Here is a 20,415-nt window from a genome sequence, read left to right on the forward strand (position 1 = left end):
AAATGGTCACCAACAATCCCATCTCTGTATATGAGCGCTGCTCCTTCCAATAAGAGCTAATTTTCCTTAAGGGTGTGGGCTGGACTTCTCATTAATCAAAGGTGCCAGAAGTGATATTTTAGCTGTTTGTACTTTTGCAGTTGGAAACCTGACGTTTTCAGACCAGAAACTTAAGTGTCAAAAATCCAGACCCTGTACTCAGGCCCTGTACCCTGCTGACCTCCTGAAACTAAAGAATCCTCCAGCTAAGGGTTGCCAACCTAGAGAATCATGAGAAGTACTGTTTTATTTTTTGGCCATGCTGAGTGGCATGTGGGATCTTAGTTCCCTGACTAGGGATCAAACTCAGGACCCCTACAGTAGATGTGCACAGTCTTAACAATTGGACTGCCAAGGAAGTCCCTGGAAGTACTTTAAACCATTGACTATTTTGGGATGGTTAGATATACATACAGATACATAGCAGTGTGTAAGTGAAAAAAGGACTTGAGAGTAAAGGACCTTTCCTTCTGACCTTTTGAGAATCTAATACAAGTATTGGGTTTTTTAAAAGAAAAGTGTACATAAATGCAGATATGCACACATTTGTATACAGTTTAGGAAACAGACTTTGAAGTCATTTCTGAACTTGGGTTAATTAATGAACTGGCTTGAGAAAGCTCCAGGGAAAAGGCAGGAACCTCATCTGCCTGCCTTCACAGTTGGGCCTTGTAATTTTATTTTGGTGAATGATTGCCTGTGATTGGAAACCAGATGTGCTCAGAGGAGGACCTCAACCTTGTGTAGCTCCAGGGGAGCAGTATTCATGCAGTGGCACCCACAGACCCAGTTTAACCCTGGTTGATACCTCAGCTTCCAGTCAAGTTGCCTCTCAGGTCCTTGCCTAGCCTTAGAATTCTTAGTCACCACCTTACAAAAGTGGATCAGGAAAGGTGAATATCCTGTTACAAATAGGTCTCCAGTTCCCCCGGAGTTCATGTGGCTTCCCATTCTTGGATTAAGTTCCCATTTATCTTGGCTTTCAAGTTTCCATAAGTGGACTCCACCTGGGTAGTTTTCATTATTCCCCTATACAGCCTCCACATACAGCTGGATTAGTCTTTCTGTTTTCATTTGGGAAGCCTCCATGTCAGCATTCCCCCAAGTGAAGTATTACAGGTAAAATGGGTACTGTAGTCAAACTTGGGAAACAGTTGCAGTTGCATATTGATATGTTTCTTGAGTTCAGGGCGTCTCAGAACCTCTCGGGATTTTCCAAGGAGACAGAATGTAACGTTTCCTAAAATGGTCTGGAAGGGTTCTCTGGAGACCAGTATGCTGTGGGGGCAGACATTTAGATGTTTCTTTGGTACTTACTGAAATGGCCCAACTAAAAAGGCATTCCTTGTGAAGACTTCCTTATTTTTCTGCCTGAGACATGTCTGTAATTGTGGCAGAGACCAAGTCATTGTAGGGGTCAAATGTGCTTGGAGTGAAGGACCTTCTCTCAAATCCTGGCTCTGGGATTTCCGGTGCAGATTGAGGATAATACTTGTGGAGGTAACTTGTCTTTTAGAGTGCCTAATATATTCAGTCATTCATTTGTACACAAAAGATGTAGAACTTGGTCTCCTGGAAAAGATGAGCATTAAATTCCTAATTGTGATCAGTGCCCTGAAGGGCAAAGGACAGGTGTTGGGTAAGCATAACTGGAGAGAACTAGCTGAGCTTGGTTATCCAGGAAGCCCTGACTGAGAAGGGAGCTTGCTTAGATGATTGGGTTAGCCAAATGGGTGGGGAGGGGGGCGTGGGCAGCGTTCTGAGAGGGAGAGCCTGAGCACAGATCACAAAAGCTGGCGAGCCTCTGGTGTGCCTAAGGGTCTGAGAGAATGTCTGGTAGTGGCTGAGGGTGGGGGGGGCGGGGGGGGTGTTGGGGGCGAGGATCAGGGAACACAGGGCCTTGAAGGCCCCAACAAGAATGTCAGGTTGACCTAGGAAACTGAACTGTGGCCAGTAGGGGATGGACAGGCCCACCATGTTAAAAGGTCCTCCTCTGGATGGAGAACAGTAAGGTGGGAAGCACGGATGCCCGTTCAGGAGGCTGCTGCCCCCTAGGCAAGGGAAGATAGTACCTCCTGTGAATAAGTGTAGTGAGAGTGGGAAGAAGAATTTAGGTATATTTGGAAGAATGACTAACTAGGGGGAGGTGTTTAGAGGGGGCAGTGAGGGCTGGGGAGTCACTCCCAGGTTTCTAGCCCACAGCAGGGTGTGCGGCAGTGCCGTCTGTAGACCTGAGCCAACGAAAGCAGTTCATCGTGGGGCTGCAGGTCAAGAGCTGAGCATGAGGACCACGCATTCTACGTGAGTCCTTTGTGAAAACCGTCTCCAAGGACCTCTGAGCTCTATTGGCACGGGGGTAAGGACAATTAAGAAGCGGTCTGTGTACTTGACAAACCCTGTTGTTGAGATACGTCACATATGAGTTCTGTAGTGGAAGAATGTGCAAAGTGCTGCGGGAACTCTGTGGAGGGAGTGAATGAGTAGTTGCGGGGTTGGGACCTCTGAGTAAGAATTCACCAGCGTGGGAGGAGAATGGCATGTGCAGACACCAGCTTGAGGGGATGTGGTGGGTGTGAAAAGAGTTGCTGGAGAGCAAGGGCTGCCTTGAGTGAGTACATTGCTTCTGCCCTCTGTGGTCCGTAGTTCTTCAAGGATAAATTCCAGTCTCCCTCCCTGCTCTCAGTCCCGCCTGAGGGCCCAGCAAAGTGCCAGCCCAAGGAGGGAACTTACTGAATGGTCAGTGGCTTCAGCCGAAGCTTGACTGTCTCCAGCTTCAAACATGGGAATCAAATCTTCAGCCGTCTCTTCGTCACGTGGGGTTTTCACAGTGAGCCACCTCCCAGGACCACAGCTGGGCCAGGACAGTGGCCCCCTGTCACCTCCCCGAGCTGTGGCCTTTTTCCTTACTCTAGAGTCCTTCAAATGACTAGCTGCCTGTGACCTCAAAACAGAGTGGTCAGTTGAGGGGCCACCTCATACATGACAATTGATGAAGGACCTGGGCCCCAATTCTCCAAGTCCAAGGACACATGGATTTGGGTCCTTGAGGTTATGATGGTGGGTAGGCATGGGCTACCTGTGTCCCAAGCCCGTTTCCCCACCTCAGGGGACCAGGGCTATTTAGTGTTTCCCTTTACAACTCTGGAAGTGGTCTCCTGGCTGCTGACATGCCAGGCCCCTGGGCAGGGTGTTGAGCCCAGGTCATCCCTGTCCGCTGCCCTGCACCAGAGAAGAAATCATTCGCTCTTCATTGGTTTATTGAGCCCTTGCTGTGTTATGGGCACAGGATTGAGAGAAACGGGGGTAGGAAGGTCTCCGTGGGACGACGCCCGCTATGCAGTGATCAAGTGAGTGTGGGGTCGTTCACTGGCCCTCAGGGGTGACAGCAGTGCACTTGCCCACGACTGCTGCTTGAGACCGAGTCCTGGGAGGAGCCCGGTGAGTTCAGCGTGCTGGGACGGACACACGAGCACAGAAGACGTGGAGCAGAGGGCTGGCCTGGTCGGCTGGTTGGCTGCCACGTCCAGGTAAGGAGAGGGGTTTCGTCCTCTGGGAGGCGGGGGTGGGGGCTCTCACTCTGACCCATGGTTCTCAGCCGCTTTGCCTGGGAAGAGTGCTGCACATAAGCAGTGGTTAGGGGAGCCTTGTCTGCCTCCTCCACCCTTGGAGGCCTTCCCTGGTCATCCACTCAAGGCCCTCCATTTGCCCAAATCAGGTTTCTCCAGCTGTAGTTATTTAGGGCAATCAAATTCCAGGTTAATCTGGCAGAGCTTCCGTTTTTCAATCAAAGGCCTCTAGAGAGTGGATGAGCGAAGCCTCACTAATCCTCTCTAAAGAAAGGGAGTGGTAATCCAGCACTTAAAATTCCAATGGCCCTCTGAGGGCCCCATGAAGTGCCCGGACTAGGGAGCAGGAGACGGTGTTTAGTCCTGGCTCTGTTAACAGTTCACCATGTGACTGGGCAAATTGTTTCCATCCCTGAAAAATGATGATTTCTAAGGTTCCTGCCAGCGCTTTGCATGGAGGGATGTGCATTTCCATGTTGGCACTGGGGTGACTTCCATGGCCCTTCAAATGAAATGGCTCAAACACTTGGGAAAAACTCTTGGGAGAATATAGAGAACTTTCCCACCTTGATTCCCAAGAGCCTCTGTTGGAAGGAGCAGGTGTTCTATCAGGGAAGCTAGAGAGGGGCCCACAGGTCTGCAGCTCTGGGGGGAGAGTCAGGATTAAGGAAGCAGACGAGCTTGGTGTCTGCTCAGCTATGTCACCCCCATGCCCTTTCTCTTGAGCTTGCTAGCTTGAGCTCTGAATCTTTCCGCAGCTTGAGTCACTTATCTACTGATTCACTTACCTTCTTGTTTATTTATTGAACATCCCCTTGAACGCCTTTGTGGTTGTGGCCCAGGCCAGAAGGCGTCAGCTGATAACCCCTCCCAGAGTGATATTGCCTTTATTTAGGTTGTTGAAGACAGAAAATACATAAGACTCTCTAACAATTAGGGAATAAGGGGAATGTTCCAGGGTCTGGAGAACCACACACCATTCTCTGTGGCTTCAGCTGGCCCTGAGAGTAGGGAGCAGAATGTGCCTGTGTGTGCTGGTGGAGAAGCTATCACCCACCTTCCGTAGTTGCTCCTCCTTGCCCCTGGACCACTTGTTCTCGCTGATACCCTGGTGATGAAGAGAGGAGACAGAGAAGAAAAAGAAAGTGAAGCAGAGGAAGACTGTCTTGGGAACCAAAAAAGACAGGACCATAACTGGGGACTCATGAATAATTTCTCTAGGAACTGAGGTTCTTCATTCACTGATTCATTCATTCATTCCTTCCTCTTTCTCTTCCATTTTCCCTCCCTTCTGCCCTCCCTTCCACAAATACTTCATAAGCTCCTCTAATAGAAACTGTGGGGACAGGAGATGGCAGACTTTTACCTGCCTGTGGGGTGGTTTTTACTCTGAGGACACCAGCCATGTGACCCAGCAGAACAGTGCAGGGCAGTATGCCAAAGAGGGCGCCATGCCCAGGCCATGAAGACAGGGTTAGGGTTTTCAGTGTTAGGGTCCTTCTGGATTGATGGTTTCTTCAACTCTAGGCTTTAGACCCACGGTAATTTTGAATCTTTGGCAGAACTGGATTCATCGCCATCTCCTCATCCTTGCAGCTGCTCCTTCAGCGCACACAGACCACCTCTCCAAGGAAACAACCAGGAAGCCTATGCAGCCAAACCACTCTGGCCCCACCCTCAACAATGCCAGCCTGTGCACCCTGGCCAGAGCATCTCCCCCACCTCCCTGACAACTCGGTCTTCCCCAGGGAGCATGTGGGGGGAAGGTGTGGACAACACTTACCTGTTCCCTCTGACTGGATGGGAGGTATTCCTGGGGGAAAGAGAAAAAATAAGGGTTGCACTGCTTCCCTGGGGGCCCAGTGAGATGAAACGGCTCATGGCTCTTTGGGATTCACGCCTTTGGTGGGTCTTTGGGGACTCTGGTCACCCCCTGTTGTCCTGGTGTGACTGGGCCGCACAAGGTACACTCTGGGTAGGAGGCAGTTTAGGGTAGTGGGAAGTGTGCATACTGTGGAGTCTGCCTGGTGCTAGTTGGGCATCCTTGGGAAAGTACTTAGCCTATGTGAACCTTAGTTTCCCTGCTGGTGATAAAGGAGATATGAGATTTAACCACAAGTGAGCACAGCGTTCAGTAAATATTTCCCATATACCCTCACCTCCTGCTTCCTGGGTTTCTGGATTTGAAAGAAATCTCTGAAATGGCCCAGGCCAAAACTCATTTTGTAGAAGAAACTGAGGCCAAAGTTTGGTCACAAGTTAATTTTCTCTATTTTATTTTATGGTGCATATAGCAGGAAGATTTTCTCTATTTTTAAATGTATTTTTTAAAGTTACAAAAGCAGTTTCTGAATAAATGCCCACTATCAAGTGGTAAGGTAGAGGTTAGTGTAATAAAAGTCCCCCTTAACTTTTGCTCTCCCTCACCTTCAATTCCTATCCTAGATGTAAAACACTGGTGACAGTTTGATATTTATCCTTCTGGAACTCTCCCTATGTTTTCATGTGTGTGTGTGTGTGTGTGTGTAAGTATGCAGTGATTTTTTTAAACATGTAGGCTCCTATCTTATGTATTGTTACATAACTTGCTTTTTCCACTTAGCCAATATCTTGGAAATCTTTATCTTTGCACAGATCTGCTTCATCCACTTCAATGGCCACAAAGGCTATGGATGTGCCAGACTTCCCTGGTGGTCCAGTGGTTAAGAATTCACCTTCCAATCCAGGGGACTCAGGGTCGATCCCTGGTTGGGGAACTAAGATCCCACATGGTACAGGGTAACTAACTGCTAAGTCGCTTCAGTTGTGTCCGACTCTGTGCGACCCCATAGATGGTGGCCCACCAGGCTCCCCCGTCCCTGGGATTCTCCAGGCAAGAACACTGGAGTGGGTTGCCATTTCCTTCTCCAATGCATGAAAGGGAAAAGTGAAAGTGAAGTCGCTCAGTCGTGTCTGACTCAGCGACCTCATGGACTGCAGCCTACCGGGCTCCTCCGTCCATGGGATTTTCCAGGCAAGAGTACTGGAGTGGGGTGCCATTGCCTTCTCCAGGGTAACTAACTAGGCCCAAGCTATAACTAGCAAAGTCCAAGTGCTGCAACCAAGACCCAGCACAGCCAAAAAAAAAAAAAATAGGCCATGGATGTGTCTAATATATTTTTATTATCCCACCCCCCCACCCCCGCCATTGATAGTTTTTAGGTTTTTTTCACATTCTTGCTACTTGGCACAAATACCTCAGGGCTTATGTAGCAATAGCATTTCTATTTGATGGATTTCCTGAAGCAAACCTATCAGTCAGAAGGTATGCATGTTGCCAACTTTGATGGATATTGCCAACATGTCCTCCAAACGGACAGTGTATTAAAGTGTATGTAAGTGCCAGTTTTTTCCTATCCTCACCAAAACCACTTTTAAAAATTTAGTTGTCAATAAGAAAACTGCTCTCTGTTCAGACTTTTTTTCTCTTTGTCCTCCCAGGATACAGATTTCACGTCGAGAGTGCCCTCAGGGAACATAGAACATTTTAATAATTCTACTTGAACCAAACACAATCTCATAGAAAGCTTAGTCTTCGGCTTTACTCACATCAGAGGCAGATCTCAAGTTTACCACCTCTCTCCATAGACCTCCACAGTGTTGAAGGAAGCAGTGTGCAAAATATTTGTCCCCACCCTTAGGGTCACTGCACTCCCCAGATGCTGGAGTGGTTTTATCTGTTGCCTGGCATAATTAACAGTCTCTGAAATGTCCTGATTTGGATAACAATTGATATGGACACTATATCCCATTCCGTAGCATGAGTGACCACTACTGAACTGGATGGAGTAAGGGATGCTGAGTCTTGGGCTTTAAGTTAGGGCCTCTGTTTGGGGTAACAGAACCCACCCAGAAGCCTTACTCCCTGGGCATCCGCCCACATCTGTCACTCACCTCCTACCTGCTTCCCTATTAGCCCGAAGAACTGGCTCGCTTTCCCCTTCTTCACGTCCCGGAGCTGAATCAGGATGCTGGGGATGACATCTTCCTGAAGAAGCAGAGAGTTCCATAGAGTTGAGGGCAGGCTGACAACAAAACAGTCTGAACAATAACAATCTCAATAACCCGTACTCTGTGCTGGCATTGATCTCACATTTTATACAATACTGCAAATAAAAATAATAACAGCAGTAATAAATGGCTAACGTTAAAGTGTTCCTAAGCACTTTCATATATTAACTCAATCCTTACCAAAACCACATAAAGAAAGTACTATTTGGGTCTCCATTTTACAGATGGAGACTAAGGCTCAGAGTGATTACCAGTCAGGATGTGAGATGAAGCCAGACTCAAACCCAGGTCATCTAACTCAAAGGCTCAGACACTCCAAGCATAATCTCATTTATGCTTCACAACCACCATGTGAAATATCCATCTACAGATGGGGACACAGGCTTGTGATTAGGTGACTTGTCCAAGGTCATACAGGAAATGGTAGAGTCAGAATCTAAACTCAGTCTGACTCTAGACTCCTGCTCTTCTCTCTTCCTCTGGCACTCCCCTCATCATCCTGGATTTAACCTGGGCCTCTCATGGCATGTGGCCTGGGGCAGAGGCCACTCCCTCAGGCAAAGACATTTTTATCCTTCAGCTCAAAGTGAAGTCACTCAGTCGTGTCCGACTCTTTGTGACCCCATGGACTGCAGCCTCCTAGGCTCCTCCGTCTATGGGATTTTCCAGGCAAGAGTACTGGAGTGGGTTGCCATTTCCTTCTCCAGGGGATCTTCCCCCAGAGGATCTTCCCAACTCAGGGATTGAACCCGGGTCTCCCACATTGCAGGTGGATGCTTTACCCTCTAAGCCACCAGGGAAGCCCCTCATCCTTCAGCTGGTGGGGTAAAAGTTCTGGACCAAGGACTATAGATTTAAGTTCTCATTTCTCCATTAACCTTTGTGACCTTGGCCAATGGCCTCTCCTTCCCTGGAGCCTCTGATGAAGGGCCTGCTTGGCTCTGCTGAGACTGAGCGATGCTTGCTAGTGGAGAAAGTGATAGTGGGTGACAGTCATTAGACCATCTTCATGTCTTTGTATCCCCAATACCTGGCACAGTGCCTGGTACACACAGGAGCTCAGCATGTATGGGATGCAGGATGGTGAATGAAAGGCCCTTTCTCTGATAGTCTGGGAATAGGGAAGAGGATGGGGTTTCCTTTTTCAGGAAAGGTGAGACAGGTGACCAGAGCCCTAGAGTAACATGGGGTTGGGTCACGGGTTCTTCCATTCCCAGTTTCCCCAGGGGCAGCCCTGAAGCTTCAGGGACAAGCAGGGACCTGGCTGGGGTGAAGTGGAAGCCCCCTTGGCTCTCCCAGCTTATCCCAGCTTTTGGGATCAGGAGTGGATTGTTTTCTAAGCCTTGGACTAATTCAGTCACTTCCAGTCTGTCTCTTCTCCAGGACATCAATGGCTGGGGCAGCTGTCTCAGGCTGGAGTCATCTAGCCTGGCCAGGAACTGTAAAAGTGTCTTTGGAGATTTGGACCCATTTCTGAAAAGTTTATGAAAAGCACTTTGCCTTGGTAAAAGGCAGTCTTCAAATGCAAGCTGGACAGAATGTTTTTTTCTTTTCTCCCACCCATTAGGTTTCTGGGGCCCGTTGGGAGGTGTCTTTTACTCAGGAAGGACTCTTGCCCTGACCAGAAGCTCTTCTTACCCCTTTAACTCAAATCCCCAGCTCCAGGGCTAACTGGGAGTCCTGAGAGCAAGGGAGAAAATCAGATCATCCCTAACAGAGGCATCATTCCTCATTCAGATGAGATGGTTCCTATATCCCAAATTCTGTGTCTTGGGAAGTAGAGGGATGTTAAACGAGAGTGAGCCAAGAAGAAGCTTCAGATGCAGCTGCAGCGTGGAAAGCCCCACGAGGCACTGGTTGAAATCGATGATGTTTCCCACGTAACTGTGTAGAGTGGTCCCTATTACACAGCTTCCCAGCGCCTGGGCCATGTCCCCTGATGGGCACAGACTCCAAGTCAGAGCTGGAAAAAAAACCTTGGGGGCCATCTTTTTCCCCCCTCTCCCATTTTACAAGTGAGGAAACTGATGTCCCCAGGTCACACAGAGTCGGTGGAGAAGCTGAGACTCGAACCTTTATCTCCTCAGCCTGCTGTCTTCTCAAAGGCACACACTTCCACGTTCAGACAAACCAGGAAGGAAGCCCACCAGAAGGAAAGCCATGAGGCATAGCTGTTACGTGATGGCTTGTCCGGCAGCCCCAGTGTCCTCACCGCCCCCGGACTAGGGGGAGCAGACCCAGCCCTGTCCCATCTGCCCTCCCGGAGGCTTTCCCTGAGCACTCTGCCTGTGTGTCTCTAGCCCCTGCCTGATGGGAACCTCCGAGGCCGCGATCTTTGTCTCTCTGACCAGATGGGCTGGGGCACAGATGCTGTGTCTCTAGCTGTGAGATTTCTTCCCAGTGACAGCACTCAGGTCAGCTTAGGAGGAGAGGCTGGCAATCAAACCACTACTTGTCAGGGAATAAGTTTCTACACATGAGGCAAAACAGTGATCCCACTCCAAGTTGACCCCCTTGAAAGGATATGCTGGACAATGTCCTCCGAGGCACAGATACGCAGAATAAGACGTTGGGCAAGGTGTACAGTTGTGCTTTTGACGCTGTGTAATATTGGACGCACTGCTTGACCTTTCTATGCTTCAGTTTCCCTATCTGTGATATGGGGATAGAAATGGTGCCTTTCCCACAAGGTGCAGATGAGGATTAAATGGGTTAATATTTATGAGGCATTTAGGACAGTGTCAGGAACATGTATATGTTAAATAAGTTGTTAAATGAAGCATGAACACACATACTGTTAATTCCATATATCACTAGGCCATTCAGGTATGAGATAAATCAAATCCCTTACAATTATACAGGTGACGTGACAAATAGATTCAAGGGATTAGATCTGATAGAGTGCCTGAAGAACTATGGACGGAGGTTCACATTGTATAGGAGGCGGTGATCAAAACCATCCCCAAGAAAAAGTAATGCAAAAAAAAAAGGCAAAATAGTTGTCTGAGGAGGCCTTACAAATAGCTGAGAAAAGAAGAGAAGCAAAGGGCAAAGGAGAAAAGGAAAGATATATCCATCTGAATGCAGAGACCAGAGAACAGCAAGAAGAGATAAGAAAGCCTTCTTAAGTGATCAATGCAAATAGAGGAAAACAATAGAATGGGAAAGACTAGACATCTTCTCAAGAAAATTAGAGATACCAAGGGAACATTTCACACAAAGATGGGCAAAATAAAGGACAGAAACAGTATGGACCTAACAGAAGAAGATACTAGGAAGAGGTGGTAAGAATAAACAGAAGAACTATACAAAAGAAACCTTAACGACCCAGTAACCATGATGGTGTGATCACTCACCTAGAGCCAGACATCCTGCAATGCAAAGTCAAGTGGGTCTTAGGAAAGCATCACTATGAACAAAGCTAGTGGAGGTGATGGAATTCCAGTTGAGATATTTCAAATCCTAAAAGATGATGCTGTGAAAGTGCTGCACTCAATATGCCAGAAAATTTGGAAAAACTCAGCAGTCGCCGTAGGACTGGAAAAAGTTTTCGTTCCAATCCCAAGAAAGGCAATTCCAAAGAATGTTCAAATTACTGCACAATTACACTCATTTCACATGCTAGCAAAGTAATGCTCAAAATTCTCCAAGTTAGGCTTCAACAGTATGTGAACCGAGAACTTCCAGATGTTTAAGCTGGATTTAGAAAAGGCAGAGGAACCAGAGATCAAATTGCCAACATCCATTGGATCATAGAAAAAGCAAGAGGATTCCAGAAAAGCATCTACTTCTGCTTCATTGACTATGCTAAAACCCTTGACTGTGTGGATCACAACAAACTGTGGAAAATTCTTAAAGAGATGGGACTACCAGGCCACCTTATCTGCCTCCTGAGAAACCTGTATGCAGGTCAAGAAGCAACAGTTAGAACCGGACATGGAACAATAGACTGGTTCCAAATTGGGAAAGGAGTACGTCAAGGCTGCATATTGTCACCCTGCTTACTTAACTTATATGCAGAGTACATCATGGGAAATGCCAGACTGGATGAAGCACAAGCTGGAGTCAGGATTGCAGGGAGAAATATCAGTAACCTCAGATATGCGGATAACACCACCCTTATGGCAGAAAGCGAAGAGGCACTGAAGAGCCTCTTGATGAAGGTGAAAGAGGAGAAGGAAAAAGCTGGCTTAAAACTCAACATTCAAAAACAAAGATCATGGCATTGGGTCCCATCACTTCATGGCAAATAGATAGGGAAACACTGGAAACAGTGACAGACTTTATTTTCTTGGGTTCCAAAATCACTGCAGATGGTGTCCGCAGCCATGAAATTAAAAGATGCTTGCTCCTTGGAAGAAAAGCTATGACAAACTCAGCATATTAAAAAGCAGAGACATTATTTTGCTGACAAAGTTCTGTCTAGTCAAAGCTATGGTTTTTCCAGTAGTCATGTATGGATGTGAGAGTTGGACTATAAGGAAGGCTGAGCGCCAAAGAATTGATCCTTTTGAACTGTGGTATTGGAGAAGACTCTTGAGAATCCCTTGAACAGCAAGGAGACCAAATCAGTCAATCCTAAAGGAAATCAGTCCTGAATATTCATTGGAAGGACTGATGCTGAAGCTGAAGCTCCAATACTTTGACTACCTGATGTGAAGAACTGACTCACTGGAAAAGCCCCTGATCCTGGGAAAGATTGAAGGCAGGAGGAGAAGGGGACGACAGAGGATGAGATGGTTGGATGGCATCACCGACTTGATGAACATGAGTTTGAGCAAGCTCTGGGAGATGGTGAAGGACAGGGAAGCCTGACATATTGCAGTCCATGGGGTCGTAAAGAGTCGGACAGGACTGAGAGACTGAACAACAACAAGATATGCTTTCATCTCTTTGGAGGTCTATCAGGCCAGGGGCAACAGCCTTGAACATGCTCTCTTGCTATCTTGCTATCATGCTCTCTTGCTCTCTCCTCTCTTGCTATCATGCCCTGCTTTCCCCAAAGGTACCTACCTCCAGGGTCACAGCCACCCAGGAGCCAACTTCAGCATTGACTGCCAGTTCCTTGTCACCTGCCACAGTGCATGCAGACAGCCCCAGGAGGAGAAGCAAGGTGACGCAGAGCAGCATCTTGGGACCCTAGGGGACCCCTCTCAGCCCAAAGACTGCCTCAAGCAGGCTTGGTCCTCTCTCTGGCTCCTCTCAGCAGGTGGGGGAAGCTCCACCTGTTCTGTCTTTCCAGCTACTGGCCTCTTTCTTCAGCTTATCTGATGCCCCAGGCCATTTCCTGTAACTCCCCACCCCACTTGCTGGAAAAGCCAGTGATATCATGAGCTGCCCAGAGAAGGGACCAGGCCTCCTCCACTGCTGCCCCCAGCAGCTGATCTTTGTTGCAACACCACCCTACCTTTGGCTGTGTTCCCCCAGGAGGCAGGTGCACAATGGGGCAGTGTGTAGGGCCTAGTGCTTTTGGCCTCCTGACTAGAGGCCCCGAGGGGGCCTTGGCATCTTGGAAATGGAGAGGGGGAACTGCCTAGTTTCTTCCTTCCCCTGTAGGAGAGGCCTCTCCCCAGAACTTAGTATTCTACCACTAGTCTCCCTTTCCTGTCACTGCTCCCCTTCCTTGGCATTCCCTGCCATGTCTTGCCCTAAGAGATCAGTTTAGTTCAGTTGCTCAGTCCTGTCTGACTCTTTGAGACTCCATGACTGCAGCACGCTAGGCTTCCCTATCCATCACCAACTCCCGGAGCTTGCTCAAACTCATGTCCATCAAGTCAGTGATGCCATCCAACCATCTCATCCTCTGTCATCCCCTTCTCCTCCTGCCTTCAATCTTTCCCAGGATCAGGGGCTTTTCCAGTGAGTCAGTTCTTCACATCAAGTGGTCAAAGTATTGGAGCTTCAGCTTCAGCATCAGTCCTTCCAATGAATATTCAGGACTGATTTCCTTTAGGACTGACTGATTTGGTCTCCTTGGTGTCCAAGGCACTCTTAAGAGTCTTCTCCAATACCACAGTTCAAAAGGATCAATTCTTCGGCACTCAGCTTTCTTTATAGTCCAACTCTCACATCCATATATGATTACTGGTAAAACCATAGCTTTGACTAGACAGAACTTTGTCAGCAAAATAATTCCTCAGGCTAAGTTTGTCATAGCTTTTCTTCCAAGGAGCAAGCATCTTTTAATTTCATGGCTGCAGTCACCATCTGCAATGATTTTGGAACCCAAGAAAATAAAGTCTGTCACTGTTTCCAGTGTTTCCCTATCTATTTGCCATGAAGTGATGGGACCCGATGCCATGATCTTTGTTTTCCGAATGTTGAGTTTTCAGCCAGCTTTTTCGTTCTCCTCTTTCACCTTCATCAAGAGGCTCTTCAGTGCCTCTTTGCTTTCTGCCATAAGGGTGGTGTTATCCGCATATCTGAGGTTACTGATATTTCTCCCTGCAATCTTGGTTCCAGCTTGTGCTTCATCCAGTCCAGCATTTTGCATGATGTACTGTGCGTATAAGTCTTGCCCTAAGAGATAAGGCAAGACTTAAAAAAATACAAGGAGGAATTGGGATTTGCCAGAAAAATGGCCTCTTGCTCAAATGTCATCAGCTCTAAAATATCTTCCCACTGCTGTCAAAGTGGTCTTTTCAAAGCCCTAACCTGACCCGTCTCTCCCTGCTTACAACCGTCCAGTGTCTCCCCATTGCCCATGGTGTAAAGTTCAAGCTCCCTAGCATGGAATTCAGAGCCCTTCTCCACTTAGTCCAACAGATATAGAACAAGGGTCCTGTGGTCGGAGAGCTGTGAATTCCATCCCCAGGGCCCTCACTAAATAGCTGTGTAACCTTAGGCATGTTACTTAGAATCCTCGTCAGTAAAATGAGATTATTAATAGCACGTATTTCCAAAGTTGTTTGAGGATGAAATTAGATAATGCATGTGGGGCACTTAGCACAGTGCATGATGGTAAATATTTAATACCCATTAACTATTATGGACGCTGGGTGAGGCACTGGGTGACAGAAGATGAATAAGGCACCGTCCCTGCCCAACAGCATCTCACAGCCTCTAGGAAAGAAGAACTCTGGTTGGCAGATAAGCTGCATTCAGTTTGCTTGTGCCAGCAAGAGGTGGGGGGGAGAGAAGGCTGTGCTCCATGCCCTCAGTCTACCCATTTCCTGCCTGCAGACAGCTTCCCCACCTGCTCCCATACAGGATAAGATTCCCCGCCCCTACACGCTGTCCTTAGCTGTTTCTCTGCCTGGACTTCCTTTTCCACGTGGTAAACTCCCACTTGTTAAAGGTCTGCTTAGTGGTCACCCCCAGTAGAGTTTTTCTCTTTCCTGACTCCAGCAAGAATTAACTGGCCCCTTCCCTGGGCTTTCCCAATGTCTCCCACTCATATCTCTCACAGCTCTGCACAGGACGTGGTCAGAGGCTGAGCAGGTTGTGTCCTGGCTGAGGAGGCTGCTGACCAGGGGAGTGTGGGCAGAACCTGGCCCTTGCTCTCTCATTGTGCAGTACAGCCTGGCATGAAGCTTCACCCCCTGCACGAAGGTGTCTGGCTCCATTTCTCCCACAAGGTCAGTTGGGCTGAAGACAGCCCTGCCACGCTGCTCTATTATGCCACGAGCGCTCTGAGAGTGGGGCAGTGATATACGTGTGCTTGGCACACAGTGGGTCCTTAAGAAACATGCAATCACTCCACGTCCAGGCCAGTGAAGGCAGAGATGTTATAAGGGCAAATGTGGAGGTTTAGGCAAGGACACGCTACTTTCACTCCTTTTCAGGAATATCCTTGGTGAATCCCAACCTGATAGTTTAGGGACTTCCTTGGTGGTCCAGTGGTTGAGAAGCCTACTTCCAATGCAGGGGACACAGGTTTGATCCCTGGTCAAGCAACTAAGATCCCACATGCTTTGGGGCAACTAAGCCCACGCCACGACTACTGAATCTGCGCTCTAGAGCCCATGCTTCCATAACAAGAAAAATCTAAGTGCCACAACTAGAGAAGCCAGCATATAGCAACAAAGAGTCCAGGCACCACAATGAAGACACAGAGCAGCTAAAATGAAAACAAACCTCCCCAAAACCCTGATGGCTTCAGAATCCCTGCATTTGCTAACATGCAGGTTCCCCAGCTCAGCCCCTTCTGACATAGTCAACCCTAGTTTGTGGGTCTGAATCTACACAGCCCCCAGCTAACTTTCCCAAGGGCAGGGCACTTAATAACTTACAATCCACTTTGGTTCTCCACTTTTGTTAACAAGTTTTTCCGTACAGAGATGAATGGCCCCTTCACTTTACAGACGTGGAAACTGACACTGGATTTCACAAGCCAGCAGGTTGGGCTTGGTCTAGGTTACACTGAGAATTACTGGTTGACTAGCATCCTAGGTCCCTGGTCAGCTGCTTCCCACTTTCCCACAAGAGCAAGCAGTCCATGGGTGGAGGCAGAGTAACAGCATTCACCTGTAGACAGGGGAGATGGCTTCCCATTCTGCAGGTTGAAACCCAGTGACCTTAGGACCCAAGGACCCTCTCTGAGCTTCAGTTTCTCGATCTGCAAATTGGAGCCAACCCTCATCTGGTGGTGGTAAGTGTTTTATGAATGCCCATCCTTAAAGAGCTCAGCCCAGTGACTTGCACATAGTATGTGTTCAGTTAGTCCTAACTTAAGTTTTGTGATTATTCTACCTCTGGAACCCTGGACCTTAGCGCTGGTCTCCTGGCCCCAGTTTGACAGGGTGTGGTGGGGGCACAGCGGGGAGGGGGCAGGGGTCACAGGGTAGAGGAGAGGGCGGCAGGAAGAAGGGAGAGAAAATCCCGAAGGTCCGGAAGGCTGGGAGGGAGGCCGGGCACCAGCTGGAAACCGCGGCTATTTGCAGCTTTGCCCTCGGGCTGCGGTCAGGCTGGCGCTCTCTGCCGGGCTGCTGAGCCCGCCGCCCCGCCCGGTGCCCTCGGCCACCCGGGCACTTCCCTGGCCTGCGGGTCCCTCCTCGCCCGATCCTCGCAGCCCGGCGGGGGGTTGGGGAGCCGCTGCTGAGCCGGGCCGAGGCCTCTGGAGCTGGCAGAGCGCGGGGCTGGGGCGGGGCGGCGCCGGGGGCGGGCGGGCCGCGAGGTGAGTCGCGGCCGCGGCGAGGCTGCCCGGGCGCCGGGTGGGCGCGCACGATTGTTAAAGGCTGCGGTTTGGCTAAGATTGCGGAGCCGAGAGAGGAAAGGACGCAGGAGGGAGGACAGCTAGGAAGAGGGAAACACGAGCCGAGGGCGGGATGCGGGCAGGAAGCTGAAGTTTCCTGAGCGCCGACTGCGTCCAAAGGAGGTGGAAAGACTAGCCCCACTTTACCGGCCGGCTCGGGGAGGCTGGGTGCCTCGGGCGAGGCCGTCCAGCTGTGAAGCCGCGGAGCCCGGAGCCTGATCGGCCTCTTTCCCTGCGGCTGAGAACGCAAACGCAAGCCGGGGCAGGGGCGGGGCGGGCCGGAGCGGGAAGGGGACCGGGGGCGCTGGCTTTCTGGGTTCCCCAGCCCGGAGGACGCCACAGAGACCCTGCTTCAGTCTCTCCCGCGCCCTTCCAGCGCCCCCATGTGGAGGCTCCTTCTGAAGCCCAATCCACTCGCCCACCCCACCTCCGCGCGCGTTTCTAGAGCTTGGCGTTGGCGGATCCGGAAGGGGCCAGAACTGAGTCCTAGTCTCACGGCCTGCCCCTTGGATAGAAAGACGCGAGGAGAAAGGGAGGCTGGGCCGCCAGAGGAGGCGAGCCTCCTTGGGATGTGCAGCGTGGTCGTTCCAATGGAGGGCGCAGGGTGGTTCCTGGTACAAGTAGCCCGGAGTGTGGAATTGGGGCAATAATCTTTGCACCCTGTGCTTGGACCCTTTCAGCGGCAATGGCTTAGTTTCACTGCGAATCTTTGAGATTACATTAATGCATTCATCCATTGATTCTGGATTTGACGAGACCTTACAACGTGGGAGTTGCCCCACAACACAGCTGAAAAAAACAGACAAGCATTGTAACATTTTTAACAGTGTGGAAAGTGCCATGGCAGTGGTATCTGGGGGAGAGAATAAGAATCCTGGGCCCTCTTACCCATGTTTACAGTGAGGTTACAGTATGGGTACACTTCAGAATCCGCCTACCAATGCAGGAGATGCAAGAGAGGAGGTTCCATCCCTGGGTCGGGAAGGTCCCCTGGAGTAGGAAATGGCAACCCACTCCAGTATTCTTGCCTGGAAAATTCTGTGGATGGAGAAGCCTGTCCATGGGGCCAGAGAGAGTCGGACACGACTGAGCGACTGAACACATGCACGCACACTTCAGACACTTGACCTAGACAGAACACTTTGGGTTCGGAAAAGAGGGTCTCTGCACATGGATTATAGATGGAGCAAATGAAGCCATAACCCTCTGTGCCCACAAGTTGTGTAGGCATGGCAGACAATTTGGCGGTGTTTGTAGCCTGTCAATAATATCCCAAGGATTTCTGAGAGGGCCTGAAGGTATAGGTGACCCAGTACCAGAAATTCTTGGATCCTGAGAATGATTGAAAACAGTCCCTGTTCTTGCCCTTTTCATCAGACCCCTCATCCACCACCAAAGGTGCTTCTTGGCCCAGGCCTATGGCCCTGGGACTTCTCATTCCATCTCCCTTCCTTCTTGATCACCTTTCTCCCCAGGTCCCTGGCCCCCACCTACCCACATCTTTTTCACAATTAAATTCTATGAGGAAAGACAAATGTGCACAGTGGCTGGGAGCAGGGGCGGTGTTTATCCAAAAGAAGGGTAAAAGTCAAGAGAAGCAAATTAATTGAAGAAAAAGACTTTTATTAGGGAAAAAAAAAAAAAAAAGAGTAGAAGCAAAGTGTAGTGTCTAAGATGACTCCGGGTTTGAATTCTGACCCCATCACTTAACAGTGTGTAAACTCAGACACCTAACCTTTCTGACCTTCACCATAAAATAGGAATAATAATATACTCACTTCAAAAGGTTGTAGAGATGTTTACATGAGATAGTGCATAAAAGAACTTCATGCAGCATCAGGCACATTGTAGGCCTTAGTAAATGGTGGCTATTATGATTGCCATGAATACTATAGTTAAACAATAACTCTCATCCCTATTTTACAGGAAAGCCAGATTAAAGAAAGTCATTTTCGGCATTCCCTGATAGTTTGTTGTCAGGTCAAGAGTTTCCTAAGGACAGGAACTGGGTTTCTCTCAGACTAGGAACTCCCTGTGGCCAGGTCTCTCCGACAAGTTTCAGTGTGCCCGGCCTTAAAGTCAGGGTTCAGAAGCTTCAGGCCTGGATGCTGAGGGAGGTATGTCGATCCCCCACATTAGGGAATGTGGGTTCTGCGCAGCCCTTGCCTCATAAGTGGCGGTGAAGTCTCGCCTGTGTGTTTGCTTCTCCCGGAGCCTCTGTGCAATAAAGGCCACCAGAGCCTGACCCCATTAGTGGGAGAGGCGAAGCTCAGGAATACAATTGGCATTTTCTTCCTGGATCTTAGTTAGCGAGTGTGGCAGAGAATTGAACTGCTAAGTGAAAATATAATTATAATGCACCATCCTTTGTCTACCAAGTGGAGCCTCCAGACCCCACTGTCTGCAGAGCAGTTTGTTTCTCAAGTCAGGGAGGACACTGGAGCCAGCCTCTCAGAGGTGGAAGTGGCACCCATGAGCGGGCTAACTTGGCTAGTGCGGGTGGGGCATGAGACTCAGGATTGACCCCTGTCCTGCTCTCTCTGACCGAGGTCTGGAACACGTGGGCTCTCGGAGGAATGCTGGTTCAGTGAGACCCTGTACAGGCTGCCTGGGGACTGGGGAACTGAGAGACGAGGCCCTGAGTGCCAGAATGGGGAGTGTGGCTTTTATCCAGCAGACACTGGAGTTACTGAAGGTTTTAGAACAAAGGAGTTATGTGGGATTGTGTTTTTTCCCCTGCATGGGTTCCCAAATCCTCCTCACCTCAAATATGCATATGTTAATGCCTAGAAAAAGGGCTGGCAGAATACACATATGTAGGTGGTCGTGGTGGTAAATTTTGAGATGGAGAAGTAGATAAAGGGAGGTTTCCATTATTTATTCAGTACCCTACATGATTTGAATATTTTACAGTGAGAATATGTGCACTTATTACCTTTACAATTTAAAACAAGGTGAGAAATAATCTAAATGTCCATTATCAGGAAAATGGGTAAGTCCATTGTGGCAGTAGAATACTACACAGCAGTAAAAATGAATAAATTAGAGTGTGTATATCAACGTGGATAAAACTCATAAAGTGTTGGGCTAAAAAAAAACCAGGTTATATCAGGATACCTAGACTATGGGTCCATCTACATAGAATTTAAAAGCATGAAAAACATATATCCATATTATAAATGGACATACACATGGAGTGAATGTGTAGGAGGAGGAGGGAGGGAAAAAGCAAAGCAGCCCCCCAAAGCCAACCTAGGTAGTGAGCATTGAAGTTTGCTGTGAGATTATCTATACATTTTTATGTGCCTGATATAACTGAAGCATTTTGAAAAAAAGAGGGATTATAAGAAAAAAGGGGAAAACAAAGTTGAAAAGCAGGAAAGGTTAACAGTATGAAAAGTGGAGGGAGTTTTTTTTTTTCTTTTGAACTTTTTGTTTTGTGTTGGGGTGTAGCCAGTTAACAATGTTGTGATAGTTTCAGGTGAGCAGGGAAGGGACTCAGCCATCCGTATACATGGATCCATTCTCCCCCAAACGCCCTTCCCATCCAGGCTGGAAATGCGGAGA

General features: G+C 48.8%; 1 protein-coding gene across 1 annotated transcript; it reads right to left on the reverse strand.

Moving 5' to 3' along the window:
• Positions 1-3,412: 3,412 nt before the first annotated feature.
• Positions 3,413-13,053, reverse strand: TAC4 (tachykinin precursor 4). The gene is made up of 5 exons (XM_044938431.2): positions 12,669-13,053; positions 7,546-7,632; positions 5,389-5,418; positions 4,663-4,713; positions 3,413-3,655 (listed from the first exon to the last, which is right to left on the reverse strand). Exons 1-5 carry the CDS (start codon positions 12,783-12,785, stop codon positions 3,413-3,415), a joined length of 528 nt encoding a protein of 175 aa, XP_044794366.2. The 5' UTR covers positions 12,786-13,053.
• Positions 13,054-20,415: the final 7,362 nt, after the last annotated feature.

Source organism: Bubalus bubalis, chromosome 3, assembly GCF_019923935.1.
Source record: "Bubalus bubalis isolate 160015118507 breed Murrah chromosome 3, NDDB_SH_1, whole genome shotgun sequence".
Taxonomy (NCBI): domain Eukaryota; kingdom Metazoa; phylum Chordata; class Mammalia; order Artiodactyla; family Bovidae; genus Bubalus; species Bubalus bubalis.